The sequence below is a fragment of the Sylvia atricapilla genome, chromosome 6 (genome assembly GCF_009819655.1).
Source record: "Sylvia atricapilla isolate bSylAtr1 chromosome 6, bSylAtr1.pri, whole genome shotgun sequence".
Taxonomy (NCBI): domain Eukaryota; kingdom Metazoa; phylum Chordata; class Aves; order Passeriformes; family Sylviidae; genus Sylvia; species Sylvia atricapilla.
The window spans coordinates 40,870,524-40,891,609 of NC_089145.1; the positions used below are offsets into that span (position 1 = coordinate 40,870,524).

The 21,086-nt window shown below is 41.7% G+C and overlaps 1 protein-coding gene across 2 annotated transcripts in view; it reads left to right on the forward strand.

Annotated features, from left to right (window-relative positions):
• The window catches only part of SYNE2 (spectrin repeat containing nuclear envelope protein 2), a 166,785-nt gene that overhangs the window by 79,502 nt on the left and 66,197 nt on the right, over positions 1 to 21,086 (forward strand). For both annotated transcript variants that reach the window (XM_066321631.1, XM_066321630.1), the window contains 16 exons: positions 1,157 to 1,297; positions 1,632 to 1,814; positions 2,326 to 2,463; positions 2,934 to 3,119; positions 4,126 to 4,248; positions 5,692 to 5,874; positions 9,514 to 9,639; positions 11,970 to 12,164; positions 12,718 to 12,792; positions 13,477 to 13,596; positions 14,379 to 14,486; positions 16,071 to 16,265; positions 17,994 to 18,161; positions 19,127 to 19,246; positions 20,105 to 20,217; positions 20,879 to 21,020. In XM_066321631.1, the coding sequence (XP_066177728.1) occupies positions 1,157 to 1,297; positions 1,632 to 1,814; positions 2,326 to 2,463; positions 2,934 to 3,119; positions 4,126 to 4,248; positions 5,692 to 5,874; positions 9,514 to 9,639; positions 11,970 to 12,164; positions 12,718 to 12,792; positions 13,477 to 13,596; positions 14,379 to 14,486; positions 16,071 to 16,265; positions 17,994 to 18,161; positions 19,127 to 19,246; positions 20,105 to 20,217; positions 20,879 to 21,020 (2,316 nt within the window). The remainder of the gene's footprint in view (positions 1 to 1,156; positions 1,298 to 1,631; positions 1,815 to 2,325; positions 2,464 to 2,933; positions 3,120 to 4,125; positions 4,249 to 5,691; positions 5,875 to 9,513; positions 9,640 to 11,969; positions 12,165 to 12,717; positions 12,793 to 13,476; positions 13,597 to 14,378; positions 14,487 to 16,070; positions 16,266 to 17,993; positions 18,162 to 19,126; positions 19,247 to 20,104; positions 20,218 to 20,878; positions 21,021 to 21,086) is intronic.

Consider the following 21,086-nt stretch of genomic DNA (forward strand, 5'->3'; position numbering starts at 1 on the left):
CAAGAAGCCTTAGGCACTAAGTACAGACTGACTTCACAGGCTTTGTGGTATAAGCAGGAGTATTTCAGAGGAGCCCTCCAGTTCTTTCTGTATATATTTTTTTTGATTAATGAAATTTCATCAACACAACATTGTACTGTGGGTACTTTTTAGAGAGGTTGTGTGGGAATCTGTAAATGATGTTAATAAAATTAAGAAATGAGCAGATAATTTATAAAGTAAAAATGGTCTTAATTCCTCATCCCACAGCAGTGATAAAGTGTTTCAGTACTGAGAGCTTAAAACTAAAATAACTACTGAATTAAAAATCTTTGGCATCAAAGCAGGATGAAACTGTTCAGTGTGCATTTGCCCCCCTAAATCCTAGGGCTGCAGTACACAAAGAATTTACCACAATTAAACGATTTCCAGCCAGGTGCCTGGCTGACCCTGGCAGCCAGCAGGATTTAGTAGGAAAAAATGTCACTTTTGGGTGAGATCTTTTCTCACTCCTGCACTTCATCTAGCCCAGAGTAACCTGGTAGCTTATGCTGTGTTGCTCAGTCCTGTGCTCAGGCAATTACTCAACTTCAGCTTTGAGAGTTTTTCTCTTCACACAGAAAATCAGGCCCTCCAGTGCACCAGTTTTTCATTTCTATGGAGTCCTGCAGACTGAAAACAAGTTCCTTGGAGCCTTTTATTTTAGTGATAAATCTCCAAGTTTATATCGAGAAATTCACTGTGTATTGATGCACTTTGATATTCTCTTATTTGTTACATGAAAGTCACAGCTGTCAGCAGAGACACAGAGGTGTCCTTCTGGGTTTCTTACAGCCTGAATCCAAATCCTTCCCACCATGCAGCATGATCAGCCTCTGTTAGAGATGAGAGCAGGGTGAAGCAAAGCATCCAGGGAGCTGCAGTCCCTCAGTGCTTGTTTCCTCAGGGATTGCTTTTCTGAGCCAGGCATTTTTTAATGGGAACAAGCTAGTGCACAATTTGGAGATGTTGAACCTGCTCATGTTAATGCTTCTCCCTGCAAATGTAGCTCTATTCCAGTGTTTTTAACTGACTTGTTGAGAGAAACAAAAAGAATTTGAATATTTTTGGTAGGGTAGTGCACAGAAACAAGCAAATCTTTGTATCCTCTCCTGTTGTTTTCTCTTTGCTCTGGCAGGTTAGCTCTGAAATCTTGCAGAACTCTCCTCAGTATGTGCTGAAAAGAAAAGCAGAAACTATTAACAATGGCCTTCAAGCTATTGAAAAGATGTTACAACTGAAGAGTGAAAACATTACAAGAGCCAAAGAAGTTCAGAAGGTAATCTTGCCAAAAAAATAATCTGTGGGTGTCAAAAGATTTTTGGTTGTTTTTACAGAGCCTGGTTTAGCATAAAGTGCTCTTCCATTCATTTTATGTCTGCAAAAGGAGAAGTACAAGCAAGCATTTAGCTGGTGAATATTTATCAATTCTTTCTCACAGGAAAATCCATGCTTTTTTCAACTGTGCATCCCACCAATAGATGCAAACTGTTCTGTTCTCATCGTATCAGTTCTGAAACCTTTGCAATTCATGTCCCACATGAAGAACAAATAATGCTGCTGTTGTCTTCGAGCCTGACCTTCTATTTCATTTCCCTCCTCTCCACATGCAGCAAATTTGGGACATGCTGGACCTTTGGCATTACAAACTCAACGAGCTGGATGCAGAAGTGCAGGATATAGTGGAGCAGGATTCCTGCCATGCCCAGGAGTTGATGGATATCCTGGTGGCCCCACTGAGGCAGTACCAGCAGGTCTCACAGCGAGCTGAGCGCAGAACTGCCATTCTCAACAAGGTATGTGCAAAGGGAACACTCTGATAAAAATCCAATCCTGTTAAAAAAAAAAAATAACAGAGTGAGGGCTTTGCATGAAGCATCGTGGGAGGCTGTCAAATGAGTAGAGTCACTAGCCTGCTGTGACAAGGCGTATTGTAGCTGGGGTTTCTGGAGTGGCTACCCCAAAGGACTGACTCAAGCCATGTTTGAGGAGTTTGTTTGGGAAATTCTTGCCCCTGGGAGGGTATTGAGGTGGTGCTCTCAGACTCTGCTAATGGGCTATTAAAATGCCTTTGCCATATAAGTTGCAGCAATGCCTCCATGAAATGTAAACATGCAAGCACCAAAATTACTTCGGTGAGAAGGAAATCATGAAACTGTTTCAGAAAAATGGTTTTCATTTCACCATGCTGATTTAACTGACCACGACGTGAAATGCATCCTATTTTCTCTTAATCTTGTTCATAGATTATTTTATACAATGAAGCAATTAACTTGTGACTTTCTGTAAAATTCTGTCATTTCCTAGGCCACCAACAAGATGGAAGAATATGAGGAGCACTTGAAGAATGTGAAGGATTGGATAGAAAGCACCAACAGTTTGCTAAGAGCTAATGATCAGCACGACTCTGCAAAAAGCTTACACAAGCATACTGATGAGCTCCAGGTAAGAGTTGATGCAGATAAATGTTCCTGTTAGCACTTGTTGCTAACAGCCATTTTGGGCTGATGTTACAAAAGCATGTAGCCACAATGAGGAGAACGTGATTTCCAAAACCCGTGAACATTTTTTGTGGCAAAAGCTTTTTGTCTCCTGTGTTTGTGAAATGGGATGTTCTGTTTGTCCTGGGCTGTGAAATTAGTGGGTTTGGAAATGCACCCTGGGCTTGCATTAGAGTGGAAACAGGTATTCAGTCCTTTCCTTCACCCAGATAAATGGATCACATGCATTTCTTGCAGCCCTGACTGTTCTTCATGACTGTTCACCGCAGTTATTCCAAAAGCTCAGCCAGTTCAGTGCACATCACCCACAACTGGCCTGATACTTTTTGTGGCATTTTGTTCCTTCTAATCCTTACCTCTGTAACTTCAGTGTTCAGCAGTGATGTTGTTTTGAAGCTGCTGTTTTGTCCCCAGATGGCTTTGGAAGACTCAGAGCAAAAGCAAAATCTTCTGCATGGAATCTCCATGGAGCTGGAGGAGCTATCAGCTGTCTTTGAAACTGACAGTGTAATGCAACAGCTGAATGAAATAGATGTTCAAGTAGCAGCTTTACAGCATGAGATAGCAGAGATTCTTCCCCAAATCCTGCATGTTGCTGATGTAAGTCTGGGTGACCCATAAGTGCCTTTTATCAGAGCTTCATCAGGTGTTAGGAAATGCAGATTATATCACCTGCATGGAAAACAGGGTGTAGTGCTGGTTTTTGTAGGTGTGCCAAGCAAGGAAATTAATTGTTTGGAAACAAACCATCATAAGGTGTTTGGTAAGTAATCAGGCTGTAAAGTTCAGGATTAGCACAGGATGTAGGAGGAAAGGCTGTGAGCCTGGGTTGGTTCAGCCCAGAGAAGCTTAGAGGGTGACAGGTTGATATTGCTGCTGTTTGCTGCTGTGTGATGGGAGATTACAGACAGGATTGGGCCAGGCTCTTCTTGGGGTGCTCAGCAAGAAGATGAGCAATAGCAGACCTCAAGTGTAACAAAGGAAATTGCATCTACATGGTAGGAAGGATTTTAAATTTTGTTTTTGTTTGTTTGAAATTGGTCAAACACTAGATTAGGAGCTCCAAGCAGGGGTAGTATTCCCACCTCAAGAGGTACCCAAATCTCAACAGGATCAGACCCCAAGTGTCCTGGTTTGATGGGTACGAGAGACTTTTCAAGGCTCTTTCCAGCTTAATCTACTCTGTGACTGTCTCTGTGACAGTTCTCAAACAGCTGTCTGTGGATTCCTTTTCCATCGGACAGAAGTCTCTTCCTACTGGAAGCTGCAACAGTGTAATTATAGTACTTTCCTATTCTGATAACTCACCACTGAAAACTGTCTTCTCACTACTGGTAATTTATAATGTGATTTTTTAAAGGATATTTCAGTTCTGTATTTGGGATTCAAAACGACCAGATGATCTTGAATGCTTAATTCATTTAGAAGTTATGACTAAAAGTAATTTATAATAGCTAGCCTTTTGATTGATAGAATCCATTAACATATCCTGCATATGCTGCACTCATTTTTCAGTATTTCTTCTTAAATTTAAGTGAAAGACAGAAATGCAAGTTGGCTTTGGTGTTTGGGTTATCTACATATACTCTTTGTTCCCAAAATCCAGGAGTTGGATGCCATTGAATCTCATGTGAAAGTGTTTGAGAAGGATGTTGCAGAAATGAAAACAATCCTGTCATCCGAAGATCTGTTGGAATTTTCTCCTAAAGACCAACTTAAACATGGACAGGTCTGTGAAAACTCCTGTGTAGGTTTTTTTCTCTGATCAGTGTAAGCCCTTAGGTGAAACTGTTGAGAGACCTTTTCAAGAAGCACAGCCATGGTTTGAACAAAAAGCACTTGAAATTAAAGCATTCTTGAGAATATGTTCACAGAGAGCCTGAGTGTGTAACTTAAGCACATGTCAGGCATAGCTGCCACATTTGAGAATCTCTGTTTTTGGGAAGTTTATGGCCTGATTTTCAAGAGACACTTGCTGCACACCGCTCCACTTCGCACCAAATGGAAATCTGAAGTTAGAAAATTAGGCCTTGTTTTTCCAAAAATTAAGGCAGAATTTAGCAGATGATTCTTTTATTTCACACCACATATAGTCCACAGTGTTATCTGCCTAAAATACAAAAAACATGGGTTCAGTTTCAGGTGAAGAACAGAAATGACATCACAGCTCTCACAGCAGTGTAACTCTCATATCAAAGCTATGCAGCTTGGTTACCCAGAGAACAATATTGTAATAACTACATTACGTGGAAAAACTAAGGTAGTATTTCTTCTGGAAAATAATGTTCACCTACCTCCTTACTGTAAATCAAAGCCTGTAGGTGGTTTGTGTCAAGATTTTGTCTTCTGGAGTTCCCTGCTGAATGAGGTCCCCATAGGATTTCATATTTATTAAGGATAACCAAGAAATTATGAGTTGCTATTGCCATTCTGTCATTCATAAATTGATCACTGAGTCTTCATAAAACATCTATTGTGCTATGAAACTGCACATTTCTGTTCATCCCAGACTGATAAAGGTGGTTGTAAACTGTGCATTCACTCTGGGTACTGTGATATGAAATGCAGTCCTTGACAGGAGAGCCATCTTCAGGGGCTTCTGCTGACTTCAATCTTGATTCATTATCTCATCTCTGTTGATAAGATTGCTTTTAGGACCATCATAAAATGACTGGTTTGCTGGACAAAAGACAAAAACCCAGAATTTGCCTAGAGTGACATCAAAGAATTTGCACCATTTTAACTCTCTTCACTGCCTATGATGTTCTGCTTTGAAATGAGCTGCTTAGTAAATAGCAACTAATCTAAATGTGAGCTTTGTCACTGTGCAAAACTTAACCATATGCAGAAAAAACAGAATTGTAAAGATAACTTATATCTTTGTCTTGCTTTAGACAATCTCACCATGAATTTTCACTTGCTTGTTCCAAGAACAATAATCACAGAATATTCTGAGTTGTAAGGGACCCACCAGGATCAGAGAGTCCAACTCTTAAATGAATGACGCGTATGAGGATTAAAATTTCTTCTGTCTTAAAAGAAGGGGAAATTCCTTCTTCCTTGTTGGGAAATTCACCAAAGAATTTTTGCACATCATTGGTGTAGTATAAATTTGTGGTGTTGATTTTTCTAACTCAGTATCGCATCCATCATCTCTGTTCTATCCTGATAGGTTATACTTGAGCATGTTGGTCCCATGCAGAAAACTATTGTTCATATACAGTCCTATGAAGATGTTCTTCAGCTGCCAGGGCTGAAAATGCAACCTTTCTCAGTCTTCCAAAGAGCAAAACAACTCTTGAGAGAATTGAAGAAATTAGAAAAAATTACTAAGGAACAAAATGAGCTACTGGAGGTAATTGATTTTTTTTTTTTTATGGTTACCTGAACCACCTTTTTTTAAAGTAATTTTGATCTTTAAACAGTATTGCTTTTGCAGCCATATAGCTACATCTACTGTGTCTTCTGTGCAATAGTTTGGGGATTTTTTTTTTTTTTTTGTTCTGGCTTTTTCTTTTTTTCCTATTTAATTTGATCCTGCAACAAAGCACACTGAATAGTCTTGACATACATTTCAGTTTTCCAATTCAGTCACAGCTGACAACATACTGTAGAAGAAATGAAGTCTCAGATGTTCCATGCCCCAGGTTTGCACTGTTGAATAAAGTCCTGTGTTAGACGCAAGTGCTTACATCTGTGGCCTTCAACTCCTGAAACTCACCTTGACCATGGAAATTCTTGTTGGCAGCCATAAGATGGCAATTGCTAACAGCAGGTCTTTTACTAATGCAAATCAGGGAGCCAGGAAAGTGGCCATTCCCTACAGCTGTGTCATGGTTAATTCACTGTTTTGAGGCAGGCCAGCATGTGACAGGGGTCTTGGAGATGCTGTTGGCCAGGCCAGGTTTGGAGACAGAAGGGAAACAACAGGAGAAGGCAATGCTGGTGGGTCAGTGAGCGTTGACTCTGGGGCAGGGAGAGTTATGGAACAGCTCCAAGCCTGAAGGGGTCTCTGTGCAGCACTTCACTGAGCACTGTGGTTGTACCAGTTCAAGGAAGTTTTAACTCAGGACCTGGTCATGCTCCATTGCCCAGGCTGGAGGAAATCTGGAGTTTGGTAACGCAGGTTCTCACAGTAGCTGAGGAATTAAAGTTCTCATGGGACCCATCCATTTCTTGGCAGGGTGCTGACAGCACCTAGAAAAATGTTGCATTATCTTTGCTGACTTGTTTTTCCTAAGTTATTAGGGTAAAGCAGAATGCTTTAAAACATCTAACATTTCAGAGGTCAGGCAGACAAGTGACAGCTAAAACAGGAATGTTCGTTTTTGATTTTCACTTTGTGAAATTAAGAGCAGAGCACAAAAAGAAAAACTCAAACATGCCATGTGACTAGTGCACGCTTGGAGTCAGAAAAAAGCAGTGACTATATTAGATCTGTATAACCCCTACAGTCTTTTTTTTTTTTAAGTCCATACAATTTCTTATGTCCAAAAAATGGATGTGGTAAAATGTACCTTTTTCAGAGTTACAAGATCAAACAATGGAGAATTTTCAAAACACTTTAAAAGCATCAGAAACAGGGTGCTTTCAAATTATCAATTGTTGTTGTGACACTTGTAACTGGTTTTTGTGCAGTATTAGGTCAAATTTTAGATTTTTCTCGTTTTTGTAAAGCTGTGAACTCTTTTTGCTCAACATTTGCCTTTATCTTGTAGACACCCAACAATCTGTAGCTGAATGAAATTTCTTTGTGAGAAAACAGATTGGAAAAATTGCAGTTCTTGGCAGCTAGTGTATCAAACTGTGCAAAAGAGATTTTCCAGCGCAGTTGAATGGGTTGAAAGCAGCACTACTACAATACAAGTCTAGCACTAGCTAAGGTGTAACAAAGGATAAAGCCATTAAACCATGGCATTTTGAGTGCTGCATTAAAAAGGGGGTAAGAATCCTGCTAGAAAGGAAAGCAGATGGGAGCTAAGCTTCCTGTACAAATAAATAATTTTGTTTTACCCCCTGGGGATTAGTTTTTGGATAAGTTTGCCCATATCTTGCTATGGATGAAGCAATGGAATAATTCCCCAGTAACTTTTGTATAATTAAGTTGCATTGTAACACCTGAAACCAGTTAGTCATAAACAAAGCCTGTAATAGGTATTGAAAATTTTAATGTTTAAGGAGTTTAAGTGACTTAGTTCTCTGTTGAATGTTGCCCTCTGGTATTTTTTTTTTGTTGTGGCCTGTTAAGTTCCACACCTAAATGACGTCATCAGGAAGGAGATTGGAAGCCACATCTGCTTCTACTGGTTTTCAATGCAAGAGAATGGTATTATTTGCATATCTGATGATTAACTGACTTCATTTTCACTAAGCTCTTCCAAAACAAATACACTGTGGGTAGGTGGACCTTTTCCATGGGTAGGTCTTCTGGAGTTACCACAATATGAAAAGTAAAGAATAGCTGTTAACTAGGAAGTAACTCAAAAGAAAGGCAGCACTTGTGGGAAGAAATTCAGTCCCACATATATGGCATAATTTGTTATATTGGATAAAGGATAGAATCAGATTTTCTTTTCCCTGAGTAGAAGGCAGAAACAAATTAATTATCTTCAGGTAAGTGACTGTATTCACATATTGATCTGTGACAGAAGACATTGGACATGGAGTCCGTATACAAAATATTCAGACTCTTTAGTTAGCCAAGGAAATTTGAGGTAAGAATCAATTTATTACTAAACAGTCCTATTCATATGGAATTGAAGGTGTGAGTAAGAGAATGTTCCTTTTACTTTCTCATTAAAGCTGAGCAGAAGACCTATTCCTTTTTCTTTCCTCTGTGATTCTTTGCCTGTGACACTAGGATTATAGGTCACAAATACCTTCCCCTTCAAATTGGATTTCTTTTTTTCAAGTGAGGAAAATAGTTTCTTCTCACTTTTAAGACCTGTAAAGTAATAATGGTTATTTAGAACCTTATTAGCCTGCATTTTCTTGAGAGGGAGTGCTGCTATGAAGAAGTGACTGAAGAGATGGAATTTTGCTCTGAAAGGTAGGGTCTGTGAGCACTTTGCAGTGAGATCTGTGACCTCTTGGGTCATTCAGGTGCTGCTGTCAGCACAGTAGGATCAAGCCTGTTGACTTCATTGTTTCTTCATTATGTTTTGCAAGCACCTGAGCAACAGTCATTTGATATTTTTTATTCTCAGCTTCTGGGTCCAGAAACACAGAGCCACCAAGTGCTGTGCATGTTCAGTGTTTTCACAGGATATTCTGACTTGTAGATGTGACAGTTTCCTGACACATGATGATAGGCTGTGACTGACAAATACCAGTGTGTGGGGAGATTGCCCATTTCTGCAGGAACAGCAAAGCCTAGGGGGGCAATGAAATTTTGCTGTCACTGTCAAATGAGTAAAAGTGAATTTGGCCGTTTATAACATAATAAGTTCCGTATAAGCCATGTAAACAGGAAAAGTTCACATGGTGGGAATGCTTATCGTTTTTATTGCAAGTATTCAAATAGTCAGTCAGTGTGGTTGGGTTATCCTCTGAACTGCAGTGTGTGCCTGGTGTACAGCACAGTTCATTTTTGGTCAGTGCAGTATTAGCTGGCAGTAAAGTCTTGAGCACCAGTAAAAACCAGTTAGGCTTTCTACTATGAAACTCTTTAATTTCTCTCTTTGCCACAACCTTGTCTAAATTGTAATGAATGTGATGAAATCTGCTCCATTTCCATTCAACAGCCAAATTTGTAGTTCTGCTCTGGAGCTCCTAGACAGAATACTCCACCATACTTCAACTTGTGGGTAGAGCAGCTTGTTTGTCTTTAGTAAGTAATAAACTTCATGAGGGATGGGGTTGTGCAAAGTTAGCTGAACAAACACAGATTCTGTTACACATAACTGCAGGTCCAAAGGAGGCTTCAACTTTGTTTCCTTACTGACTTGTTTATGTACTCGTCTCAAAATTATTTATGGAGATTGCTATTTCACAGGAAACTGTAAAGAAAACAGAAGAATGTGAGCAAGAAATTGAAAAGTTGAAACAAGTCCTAAAGAACCATTTGGTTGAAATGTCACATGAAGATCAACCACAGTCTCAGAAGACTCCTTGTCCAGAGGTGGGTTTCATTCTTTTCTGTCTCATGTGGCTTCCTTATCCTGATGAACACTAATCATGATGATGCAGAGCACTGAGAAATAGTGGTGTGCTTCCCTTCTCCACCACAGTTGAGCAGGCAATTGAATGCCATAGTGTGACCATACAATTAATTACAATTAATATTATTTTGCAATATATCTTTCATAGTATACTCCTTACAGATTTTGTTGTGTCATTTGTGCCTTTATCAACTTGGAAGAAAAATTGGGTGCTGTTTTGGTGAAACAATATGCAGCACTGAGAGTTTACCTGTGCTCAGCATCCTGCTTATTTTCCTGAGGTGGCAGCTTGGAATAGTGCGTAAGGAGAGAACTAAGTCCCTTTCTGATGACTGGTCACGTAATGCTACTTTTGAGGATTCTGGTTAGGGTTAGATTCATTAGACTCCTTGCCTTGTCCTCACTGCCACACTGTGTTTTCATCACTGGTAAGCATGTGTTGCTTTTCTCTCTGCTTTTTGTAATGGATGAATTGAATTTTTTTTTAAATGCAAAAATAAGATGTGTTTTAAGGATTGCACTGCAGAAGTCAGGAAATTACTAATTAAATGTAATAACTATTTATAAAGTGCCTCTGAAATTCTCAGTTTTTTCCAGCCAGTCACAGTAAAGTTAATACACTTACACTGTACTTGCCTAATAACTATAATCACTCAGTAGGCTCCTAAGTACATAGCTGCTCTGCTGTCAGCTGGTTGGATGTTGGAGGCTTGATGTAGTGCTCAGCATGACTCATTTCCTGATTCTTCCTTGTTTTGGTCTCTGAATGTAGGATTTTATGTTTAATAGTTCTTGTTTTAGCAGAAAACTTGGCAGATACACATTGCATGAATAGAAATGGGCAGAGGAATTGCCCATCTTACTGAGGGGTTTCAGAAAAAGAGATTTTAAGAAAGATTTGATTTCTGAGGAGGTTATGGCTAATTAAGTTTGCAAAAGAGTAGCTGGTAAATCTGTGCTGGCAAGTCTCCTGCAGTGAAATAAATAGATACACTGTTCCTAGTGGACATTCATAAAAACTTGCCAAATTGTCATGGATGTCTGATCCTTCCTTTCAATGATGTTTTCTTTCCTTTACCTTTGGATGATTTTATCTTGTGGTTTTGAGTGTACAAAAGGAAGAAAGCATTGTCAGAGCAGAGTTCCCATGTCATTTGAAAATTTGCTGGAGTTCCTCCCTCCACCTTTCTTGTCATGCTGCCACCCTAGAGCTATTAACAGAAGCTGTGGTGGAGACAGGACCAGCAGCCTCACTGCTTTCATCTGCCACAGATTATTACTTGCATAACATCACTAATGACAGGGCATAGTGTGGAGCCAGCACTGTTCTCCCTTCAAGCCTGGCATCAAAGCTTGCTGTGATCCACTGAGCCCAGTGTGCAAAGGGATATTTAGCCAGGTTTCAGCCTTCTGAGCAAGGCACAATGCTTCAAAGAGCTTTAGCACTTTCAGTAATGAAGGGAGTAGGGCAATTCATGCCATGTCCTGTCTTACTCTGTTATTTACTGGTGTTTCTTGGTTCCACCTGGAGGCTGGGTGCTAAGGAGAGCCCTAGGAAAAAACTCTTAAGGGCAGCACACTGGCTGGAGCAATAGTCATGGCCAGGAAGGAGACCAAGACAGATTTATTTCCCCCTTTGTTCTTGGGGTTACTTGGGTTATTGTTTAGTCTCTGTGGAATCTTAAGTATTTTCCTTAAGCTTTGTTGGGGTCCATTTGTTTCTCCCAGTATCACATTCAGAGAGGTGGGATAATTTTGGCCCTAGCCACATCCCCAACACCCACCAAATGGTTTCTTTCCTTTGGGCCAGCTTCAGCGAAGATTGAGCCCTGAGCTCCCCTCATTTGCTGTCTTTGCCCTCCTCAGGGCTTTCCCAAGTGTTCAGTGTCAGGCTGCCAGGGAGGGTAGTTGGAACTAACATCACCTGCTCTTCTGACACACAGAGTAATGTAACCCATCTGCATTCCCCTTGTCCTGGAGGAAGCTGGTATTCTCATGGATATGCAGAACCTAGTTAGAATTCGTTCCAGCCTGCCACATTTCCTTCACACTGCCAAGTTCTGCATCACAAGTGCCAAGTGCTGTCCTGAGCTGAATCTGTTGCTGTTGGTTTGCATGAACCTGGACATCTCCTGCAGTGACAATGGGGAACTGTCCCAAAGCCCAGAAAAAGGAAAAGGGGGAGGTAGCCCCAGTACCAGTAAGATGCATCACTGGTGTCATCTGTTACGTTGCTGTTTGGTTAAATTAAAAAGAAAAATGGATGCTTACAGATGTTGTTGCTCTTCAGGGAGAAATGGAAGCTGTAAAAGAAGAAATCATAAAGCTATGCCAAAGAAAGGAAGATTTCCTCACTGGGATGAAGAATTCCATGTCTCAGCTTCACCAGCGCCTACAGCAAGAAGCGCCTGAAGCAGCAGATGAACCTCCAGCCTCTGTATTAGCACAGAGTGACCTGATTGGGACGGATGTTTCTGGCCAGCAGGTAAGTGATCACACACCTGAGGGCCAAAGAGGGTAGGTAAAAATTCCCTTCCTGCTCCTGGAGGAGTGGCATGTGAGAGAGGAATACCCCTGTCCATGTGAATCAATACTCTCTCTCCCCCCCTTCATGTTCAGAAGGACTGAGTGTGAGGCATGTCTAGGAGAAGGTAAGAGAGGTGTGCCTCTGGTTATTTCTTAGCATTTTTCACTTTCAACATGAAGTTTGCATCAATCAGCGGTAGAATGCTCCATGTGTAGTTTTGTTGATAGTCAGTTGTTCTGGGATTTTTAATAAATTATTTTCATGGGGCAAAATGAAATTTGTCTCTTTTGTAGCTGTGCTGTTGAAACCTAACAGCACCAAATCCCAATTTTCAGAGGTGCTTAGAATCTGCAGCTTTCAGTTACTTTAATGTAGGCTTCCAGATGTTCAGTGCTTCTCCAAAAGTGGATCTCAAGTGGTAAATTTGTTTTGGTTTACAGGCAGAAGTGAAGAGGCTTTTTCTGTTCTTGTCATGATTAATTGGGTTGTGTCTCTGTGTGTATTTTTGTAGCTGAAAAAAAGAGGAGTGATATCTCTTCTACCTTCTGTAGATGAAGAATCAGAAGACTGTTCTTTACACAGCAAGGTGAGTCCAGTGTATTATATATGTATGAACTGCAGAAAAAAAAAGGGTGGGATTAGCCTATTGGGAGTCAAGTTAGGATAGAAGAGATTTCTGGGAGATTGGGAGAAACTGGGGGACATTGCCCTACAGGTTGCTCTGAATCTGAGGGGTCTAAGCGCCCAGGTGAACTGCAGAGGAGCAAAGCTAATTGCTTTTGGAATAAAACTCCGTGGCAAGAAGGAAGACTCCCCGTGCAAGTGCAAAGAAATCCAAAAAGCTTGGAAAAGCTTGTGGCTCACTATTGATCCAAGCACTTCAGTTTCAGGGTTTCTCACTGCACTTCGCTGGCACAATTTTCTTTACATGTGGGACTTTTTAGGGGACAGGACAAGAGAAAGATAGATGGTGTCTTCTTGATGATTTGGTGGTTGTTGGTTTGTTTGGGGTTTTTTTTCCATGATGTTTTTTAAATGTCGTAAAAAATGAGAATACTCTGCAGTCTCTAGAGAACATTATCAGTGTCATCCAGCTGCCATTCATCTTGCAGCAGAGCTATAGAGCAAGAAGAGAGGTGGGATTTGGGAAACACAAATATAGATAAACAAGGCAGAAATAGAGCAAAGTGTTATTAGAAGTTGGCTATGCTTTACATTGCCTGGAGGAATATCTGAGCTTCCTAAAGCTGAGCTGTTACTGCTTTCGAAGGGAAGTACAGCCACAGAGAAAGATGCAAGCTTTTGGCCTTCAGAAAGAGATGATGAAAGGCTCAAGGAAGACAGTGCAACCTCCTGGTCTTCTGGTACCTTGTCAGATGGCATTGTTCAGGTAATGCACTCGGGTTTATCTCTGTGGAGATGGGAACTCATCTTTATGGAAAAGGTCCACACAAGTCCTAAGTATTGCTGAAGCCTGCAGTGCAAGAGAACTGTAGTAAAGCAGGACAAGGTGCCATATTCATATCTTCCATCTCACACTAAATCTTCCCATTTAGAATCTCTTTTTTTCTTGTACATATTGGTTGGACTCAGTGACCTTAAGCGTTGTTTCCAATTTAAATGATTCAATGATTCTAATTCCTTTTAGCTTCACAAAACCCACAAAGGAAGAAATGCACATTTAGTAGCAGCAACTTGTTTCATTGATTCCTGGAAAGGCTCTAAAAATGTGGGGGATGATTTGTGGAAGAGATTCTCTTTGTACATGAGAAAATCAGTGTCTAGGGAGACTTGGTCAGCTACAGTTTTGGTGCCATTCTGTTCTGTTCTTCGTGGTGCCTCAGTAATGTTGTGACAGCTGCAGTTGTTTGTTTCTGCACATCAGTGCCACAGGCATAACAAAACTGCTCTCTGTGAATATTCTTGGGCCAGAACCACAGTAGGCTGAGTGGTTGCTGCTCTCTAGTACAGCTTCTCTAGTACAGCAAGGCAACAGAACATAGAATCAGAAAGTCGTTTAGGTTGGAAAAGATCTTTAAGTGGGCTTCAGCCATAAAGCAAACACTGCCAGGTCCACCACTAAACCATATCCCAAAGTGCCACATCTCCACTACTGCACTTTTTGCGTGGAAGATAAGAAATATTTCCACTGTTGCTTCTCTCTTTCTCCAGGATGAGGATGTTATAACTGAATCACACAGTAAACACGATGAAAAAGCATCTCTGCAAACTTTGGAGGGCACTGAAAGTCCTGGCACAGACAATGGCAGTCTGGCTATGGTGAGTTTGAAGGCCTGAGTGAGTTGTGTGACCTACCTAGTGGGCAGAGGCTCTGGTCCATTGTGGTTTTGCTACTGGAGTTTGCTGCAGTATGATGTGGTAGAATACCTGCAACCCTTTGTGGGCCTCTTCATATTGGTGCTGTGGGTGATAAATTTTCAATTGCTCCTTGAAAGTGCAATTTTCTAGGGGAGAAATGGAGTATTTTCAGCAAGGAAGCTGCTGTCATTCATACATTCATCAATGCAGGGGTTTGAGCGATGTAAACATAGATAAGCCATGGAATTTTTAAATGGCAGTTACAGGAGGAATTAAGGAGCTTGACATATGTTGCTGCTTTGTGGAAGACATGCAGAGTGGGCAGCAGCCTACAGGTTAAGTACAAAGGAGTGTATGGAGACTAGAGTGCTCCAGGAAGGTCAGGAGCAGCAGTCTGGTGGCCAGGAGCAGCTTCAGCTTTTGGGATCACAGAATCCCGGAATTCCTGAGGTTGGAAGAGACCTCCAGGATCATAGAGTCCAACCATTAACCCAGCACCACCATGTTCAGCACTAAACCATATCTCTAAGTCCCACATGTACACATTTTTTGAACACTTCCTGGGATGCTGTTTCCAGCATTTCCCTGGGCAGCCTCTTCAATGCCTGACAACACTTTCAGTGAAGAAATTTTTTCCAATATCCTGTGGCAGGGGGATTTGAACTAGTTGAACATTAAAGGCTCCTTCCTAGCCAAACTATTCTAATGTTCTCTGATGACATTGATAGCTGGAATAGTGCATTTTAGCTTTTTTTTCCTGCCAAATCTCATTTTAATATGAAGCCTGTGCACTAGCACTGGCCGTCTCAGTTGTCTGAATGTGTGCTCTGGAGCCACGGGAGCATTCAGGTAGTTCTGTTCTTGTGTTGGTGTGCTTCATTTACTTACTAAGTACCAGTATGTTTGTATGTGTGGAGCCATAGGCAGACCTGTGCAGCCTTCCAAGTCACTGCTCTTTATCTCTGAGTACTTTGGACTTTTGTTATGGACATTTACAATGCAAGATTGCTTCTTCAAGGAGTGTATTTAGGAAGAATTGCACAAGATGTCCTTAAAAATACACAATTTTTTTTTTATTGTGTAACCTAGAGGCTGAGTAAAACATATTTAACTGAACAGACACACAAGTAGCTTGTAAGTGTTGTCCAAGAGCTTGTTTTGCAGCTTCCAACTGCATTGCTTTTGCATGTAACTCCCACAGAAAAATATCTCTCCTCAGGGGAGAACAGGTTAATGGTGAGTCATCACTTCCTGTGCGCTCAGCTATACCTGCTGTGCTCAGGTGGATCCCTGCAGATGCAAATCGCTGCCTGGAAACCTGTTACACCAGATCTTGGACTGCCTGCCTGCTGAGTTTCCCTTTCTTTCCTCTTTTCCTTCTTGTTTTGTGGCATTTTTTTCCCCAACAAGTCTGGGAACGCAGCGACAGAGTCGTTTTGGGGCTCTGTGAGTGTGGAAGTTAATCGTCTCTCACTGGTAAGGGGAGGGGAGGGAAATTACCAAACCAGGTCACTCACCAGGCTGCTTTGCTGTGCTTTGCTGCAGAGCCACCCGCCGCCTCCAGTCCCCAACACCGCCCTGGATGGAGGGAGGCCTGGGCCAGAATCCATCCTCCTGGTGTGCCAGGCCCAGGTGGCAGAGCTGGAACAATGGCTAGACAAAACTAAAATGTCCCTGAGGTCACACCCTCAGACCCCCCAAAGGCAGCAGATGGTGGAGCCTCAGCTTGCTGATTGCCAGGTAAGGTGGTGACATTGCTGCTGCCATCCTCTTCCCTGGGGGTGTGTCTGCCTGCTGCCTCTCTCCTGCTTCAGCAGCTCCCTCACTCTTTGCACAGAGCAGGTGTCTGCTTGGCTTCAGCTTTTCCAGGGTTTCATTAAAACACCTGGTTTTAGAGTTGAGATCTGTGTGCATCCAAGCGATTTAGGTAGAATTCTGGAGTATATGTAAAGCTTTGGTTTGATTTGGATTATTTTCAAAACCATGGCTGAGTGTAGTTTGAATCGTCTATTAAAAGGCAATTTTTCATTAGTCCTGATCAACTAGAAACAAAAGAACATTTTTTTTCCTTTTGACATTTTCACTTTCTGCTTGTCAGAGTGATTTAAAAGACTGGTCTAAGAAAGCTTCCACGCTGCTAAGTTCTACTTTTTCAGTTTTTTCCATAAACTACCAGCACAGAAAAAGAGTGGCTTTCCCCTACCCTCTGAGCAGAGATGGCAATATTTGGACCTACTGCCATGCACCTAGGGCAGCCTCTTGCCCCCATGGCAGCACAACAAAAGGAGCGGGTGGTACCTGTTGGTGGAAATGGGAGGAGGAAAACAGGACTGGCACAAGGGGCTGGGTGGGAGGCAGCCCTGGCATGCAGCATGTACAGATTAAAACGGGGCTGGGGCTCCCCACAGTGCCAGCCTGGTCTGCCAGTTTGCTTCAAGCACTGAGCCTACCTAGAGCAACAAATTTCACTTACAGTAAAGGAGCCAATACCAAAATGTCCCCATTTTAAATTACTGAGAGACATCACCAGCTGTTTTGTTGTTTTGGGTGGTTGTTTTTAATTGGACTGCCTCTGGGTTTAGGCTGTGGTTCAGTCAAGTGCTCAGGTGCTGAACTTCGTGGGAATTAGGATCCTGAATGCACCCAAGTAGCTGGCTGTGTCTGGATCCTGTTCAGGGTTCCTGTTAGCGTAGGCTTCACCAGGGCAGATCCAGTTGGTGAAAAAAACAAGCAGGCTGAGTTCCTGTTGGCTTCAAACTGGCTGGCTCAATGTTAAGACATGAACTTGGGCCGGGGAAGAGGGTTCTCTAACATAGCCAAGATCTACACAGACAAATGCACACAGAATGGAAGGAAGAGTCTCTGGATATGGGTGTATGATGTGAAGCAATTAATTTGTTGCAGTTGATTATATGGCAGTTGAGTCATGGTACCTTTCTCCATGCTCACCTTAAAAACATGATTTTAAAGTATGCAGGCATGCACTTTTGATTCACAGCAGCTTGGATCAAAAGTCAGATTCCAGCAGTTTACAGTGGCCCGTCTGACACATGGAAACGTTCCTGTGTGTTGGTAGTTCAGCATCATTTCTCCCAAAGAGTGATGTGAGCTGTGTGTGCACGTTGCCTCTCTCTCCCCCACTGAGATGTGTTGTCTTCTTGGTTGCATTCAAATGGAGTCTGTCATTTCTGCTCTCCTCTTTTATTACTTCGTAGCTGAGTTAAGATAATCTCCTGCAGATGCTCTTGTTTGAAACGGTTTTAAGACTAACTGGATAAAATTCATTTATTGTCCAAAATAAAAAGACTATATTGGAGAAAATCTAGGGGGATTGCAGCTATTTCTCTTTTTCCCTGCATGTTTCTCTTCTTTTCAGACAGGGGAGTTGTGAGCATTGACTTCAGAGTATTGTCAGAAAAAGGAGTGTTGCACTTCTGAGAATGAGTAATTATCTGCTATCCCTTCTAGGTGAGGTTATCAGAGATTGAACAAAAGGTCCTTTCTTTACTGGAAGATTGTGGAGATAGCGCAGACTACCAGCAAAAGACAGAGGCTCTTTCCTTGAAGCTGAAGGAAGTGAAGCGCAATTTGGAAAATGTCCAGATGATGCTTCAAGACAAGTACAGTGAAGAGGAGGTAAACCATGTGAATGTTGTGCAGGGCAAGAGTTGAGTCCTGGTGCTTTAATGGTCTGCAGTTGCAGAAGAGCAGTTTAGAGCTCACCATGTGAAGCAAAGAAGGGAGAAATGTCAGGGTTGCCATTATTCTACTTTACAGTGCTGTACAATTGCTTGTAGTTTGCAACAAGTATTGGATTTTTAATGAGTCTCTGAACAGCATCTTGTCTGCTTTAAGTGCTCAGTGACAGAGGTCAGCATTTTGCTAAGAGTACAGGATAAGGACTTCAGGTTTGGTTTTAAATGCCTCCAAAAAGGCCATGATGTTTGTCTGTGACAGTATCACAGCAGAGAGGCCTTTTAGTAATTTTCTCTTTGAACAATGCTCAAATGCAGTCATTCTGTCAGCTCTTCTGCACCACAGCTGCACACTCTTTGCTGAGTTTCCCAGTGGGTGAGATGGTAACTCCTGGCTTCAGAGCTCATTCCCTCTCTGTTGTGCATGGGATCAGAGAAGCCCACCTGATGTGTTCATTTAAGAGCAGCCACAATCCCTCTGGTGTGAATTGGCACTGGTAAAGGCTTGTGTTGAAATACTTCTGTGAGCATAGACAGATTGAAAATCCAGGTGCATGACCAAATTTATAAGCATAAAGTGCACATCTCTGTATTTTGGTCAAGCAAAAAGAAGGGAGGGTTGGTATCAGCTAATCTGCTAGCAGGAAAAGCAAAGAAAGCAAAATAATTGTTGGCAGAGACATGTGAGGACCTTGGAAGAAGGTTAGAATGGTTAGGGTATTAAAACTCCCAGTAAATTAAACTAGACAAAAAGCTGTGCAAAAGTAGCAGTTGTGTTTCGTGTGCTGCTGATTCTGTGTGTGGTAAGTCCAAGGCAGCTCTGCCTTTGCCCTTTTCCCAGGCTGCACCTGTGGATGCTCTCTTGTCAAGCCTGGAAGTTTTCCCACAACGGGTCTTCTTTTACAGGTTCCCAGCAGGGAGAGGGTTGACCCAGAGCCCCTGGAGATCCTGCACTCAGATGGTTTCAGCACATCCCAGCTACCCCTTGCCCAGCAGCCTTGGCACAATGGGCTCCAGCAGCCACAGGTAATTAATTCTCCTCCCATCCAGGCTACTCCACATCCCCTGTGGGCTGGGGGACAGCTGCACTTACAGCTGCTGCAGTTTTCCCTGGGGGATGAACTCTTTCAGGGATAGATTTTAACTACCCATCTCCTCCATGATTTGGGGAATTTGTCAGGATGAAGAGAGGCCTCACTCCTAAAATCCCTCGTCCAAAAGTTCTAGTAATATCAGAAAGCTCTAGGAGATTGGAGGGGTGGGTGATGCCATCTGAATCATTGTGAAACAAGTTGAGAGTCCTAGCTTTAAAACACTGATGTATTATGAAATCTGAATCTATACAGTGATACTGTTTTTGAAAGTGAGTTTGAAACTAAAATTTTGTGAACATATTCCCATGGTATAACTCACTATGACTGTTAAGGTTGTTGTTAACACAGTATAAAAGTCCCGTAATGTTCTGTGCTCTACAAATTACTTGTATTTTGCTAACTGTAAATTATCTTTTGCCTTTTTCATGCTATTGGAAAAGAGCTGCAAACCCCCATTTTCCTTTGCCTATTTTCTTTATGTAAGGATTGCAGTCAGTGGTTGTTTCAATTTCTGTATGCAATTTGTTTCTGGTTCAGCTTTGCTTTTAAAACTTTAGCTCAGGTAGAAATATGTTCCATAAAAATGCATGTTTGCAGAAAATGGTTTGTTCTGTAAATTCATGTTTATACATAAACTGTATTTTATTCTGAGAGATATAGTCTTATTTTCTTAGCTAAATGATTTTTTCTGTGCTAAATGATTTCACGTAAAATGTGATTGGAAAAGCACAATCATCATTTCAGATTATTACAGTTCACATAACTGTTCATGCTTATTCTCTGTGTGTAGGACCCGAAATTAAAAGCAGCTGAGCAGAAAAGCCTCATTGACTTTATTGAGTCGTGTGTGGAAAAAATGCAACCACAGCTTGAGGACGGCGTGACTCTGAAATCAGAATCCAGGTACAGAATAACACAATCAGTTACACAGTCAGATTCAGTGATGTCAAACTGCCTAAACCTGCTGAAGCCTTGCAGTGGCACCCTTGGTTCTGTTCTTTGGTTCAGTGTGCCTTTAGAAGAAAAATGGCAGAAGCTTGAGGGTTTTTGCCATCAGCAGTCCAGAGAAATGGAGGCTTATTTATGTGACAGCCTCTCTGATACTGGGCTGACTCCAGAGTTTAGGATCTTGCTAACAGGCAGGGCTTACACCTGCCATGAGCAAAATCAGGCCTTTCTGTAGGGGAGTTGGGTACCTCTGTTCACAGCCATGGCTGCACAGACACACCCAGCCAGTGTAAAGGCAGCAGCTTTGAAAGGCAGCAGCTTTGAAAAAGGGAAATTGGCATCAGGCACCTTCCAGCACAGAACCAAGACTTCCTACAGGACTGTGCTCCCTATGCTGTCATTTCAGAGGTGGAGGCTCCCACAGGCTCCTGGCATATTTCATGCGAAGGGGAAAGTCCAAACAAGTTTATCAAAGTTTGGATTAATAATCATACATGCACTTAGTTTCACTTTGCTTTTGAGGCAGGAGCAAGAGAAACTAATCTTCTACAAAGAATCCTAGTTTTACTTACTCTGTTTCAGTAATTGTCATTCTAACAATGTTTTCTCAATACAGTAATGGAGAATCTGACTCAAAGAGCAAGCAGGCTGATGCCACCTTAGCTGCAAAGGATCAAATGGGTAATAAATGGCAATATTTACAACAGGAGCTGTCATCAAAGATGAAATCTCCTCTCTGCCAGCTTGTGGAACCTCAGGTTTGTTTAAGTTCCATAAAACACTCAGTGTAGGTAGCAATTAGTGTATCTTTCTGTGTCATAGTA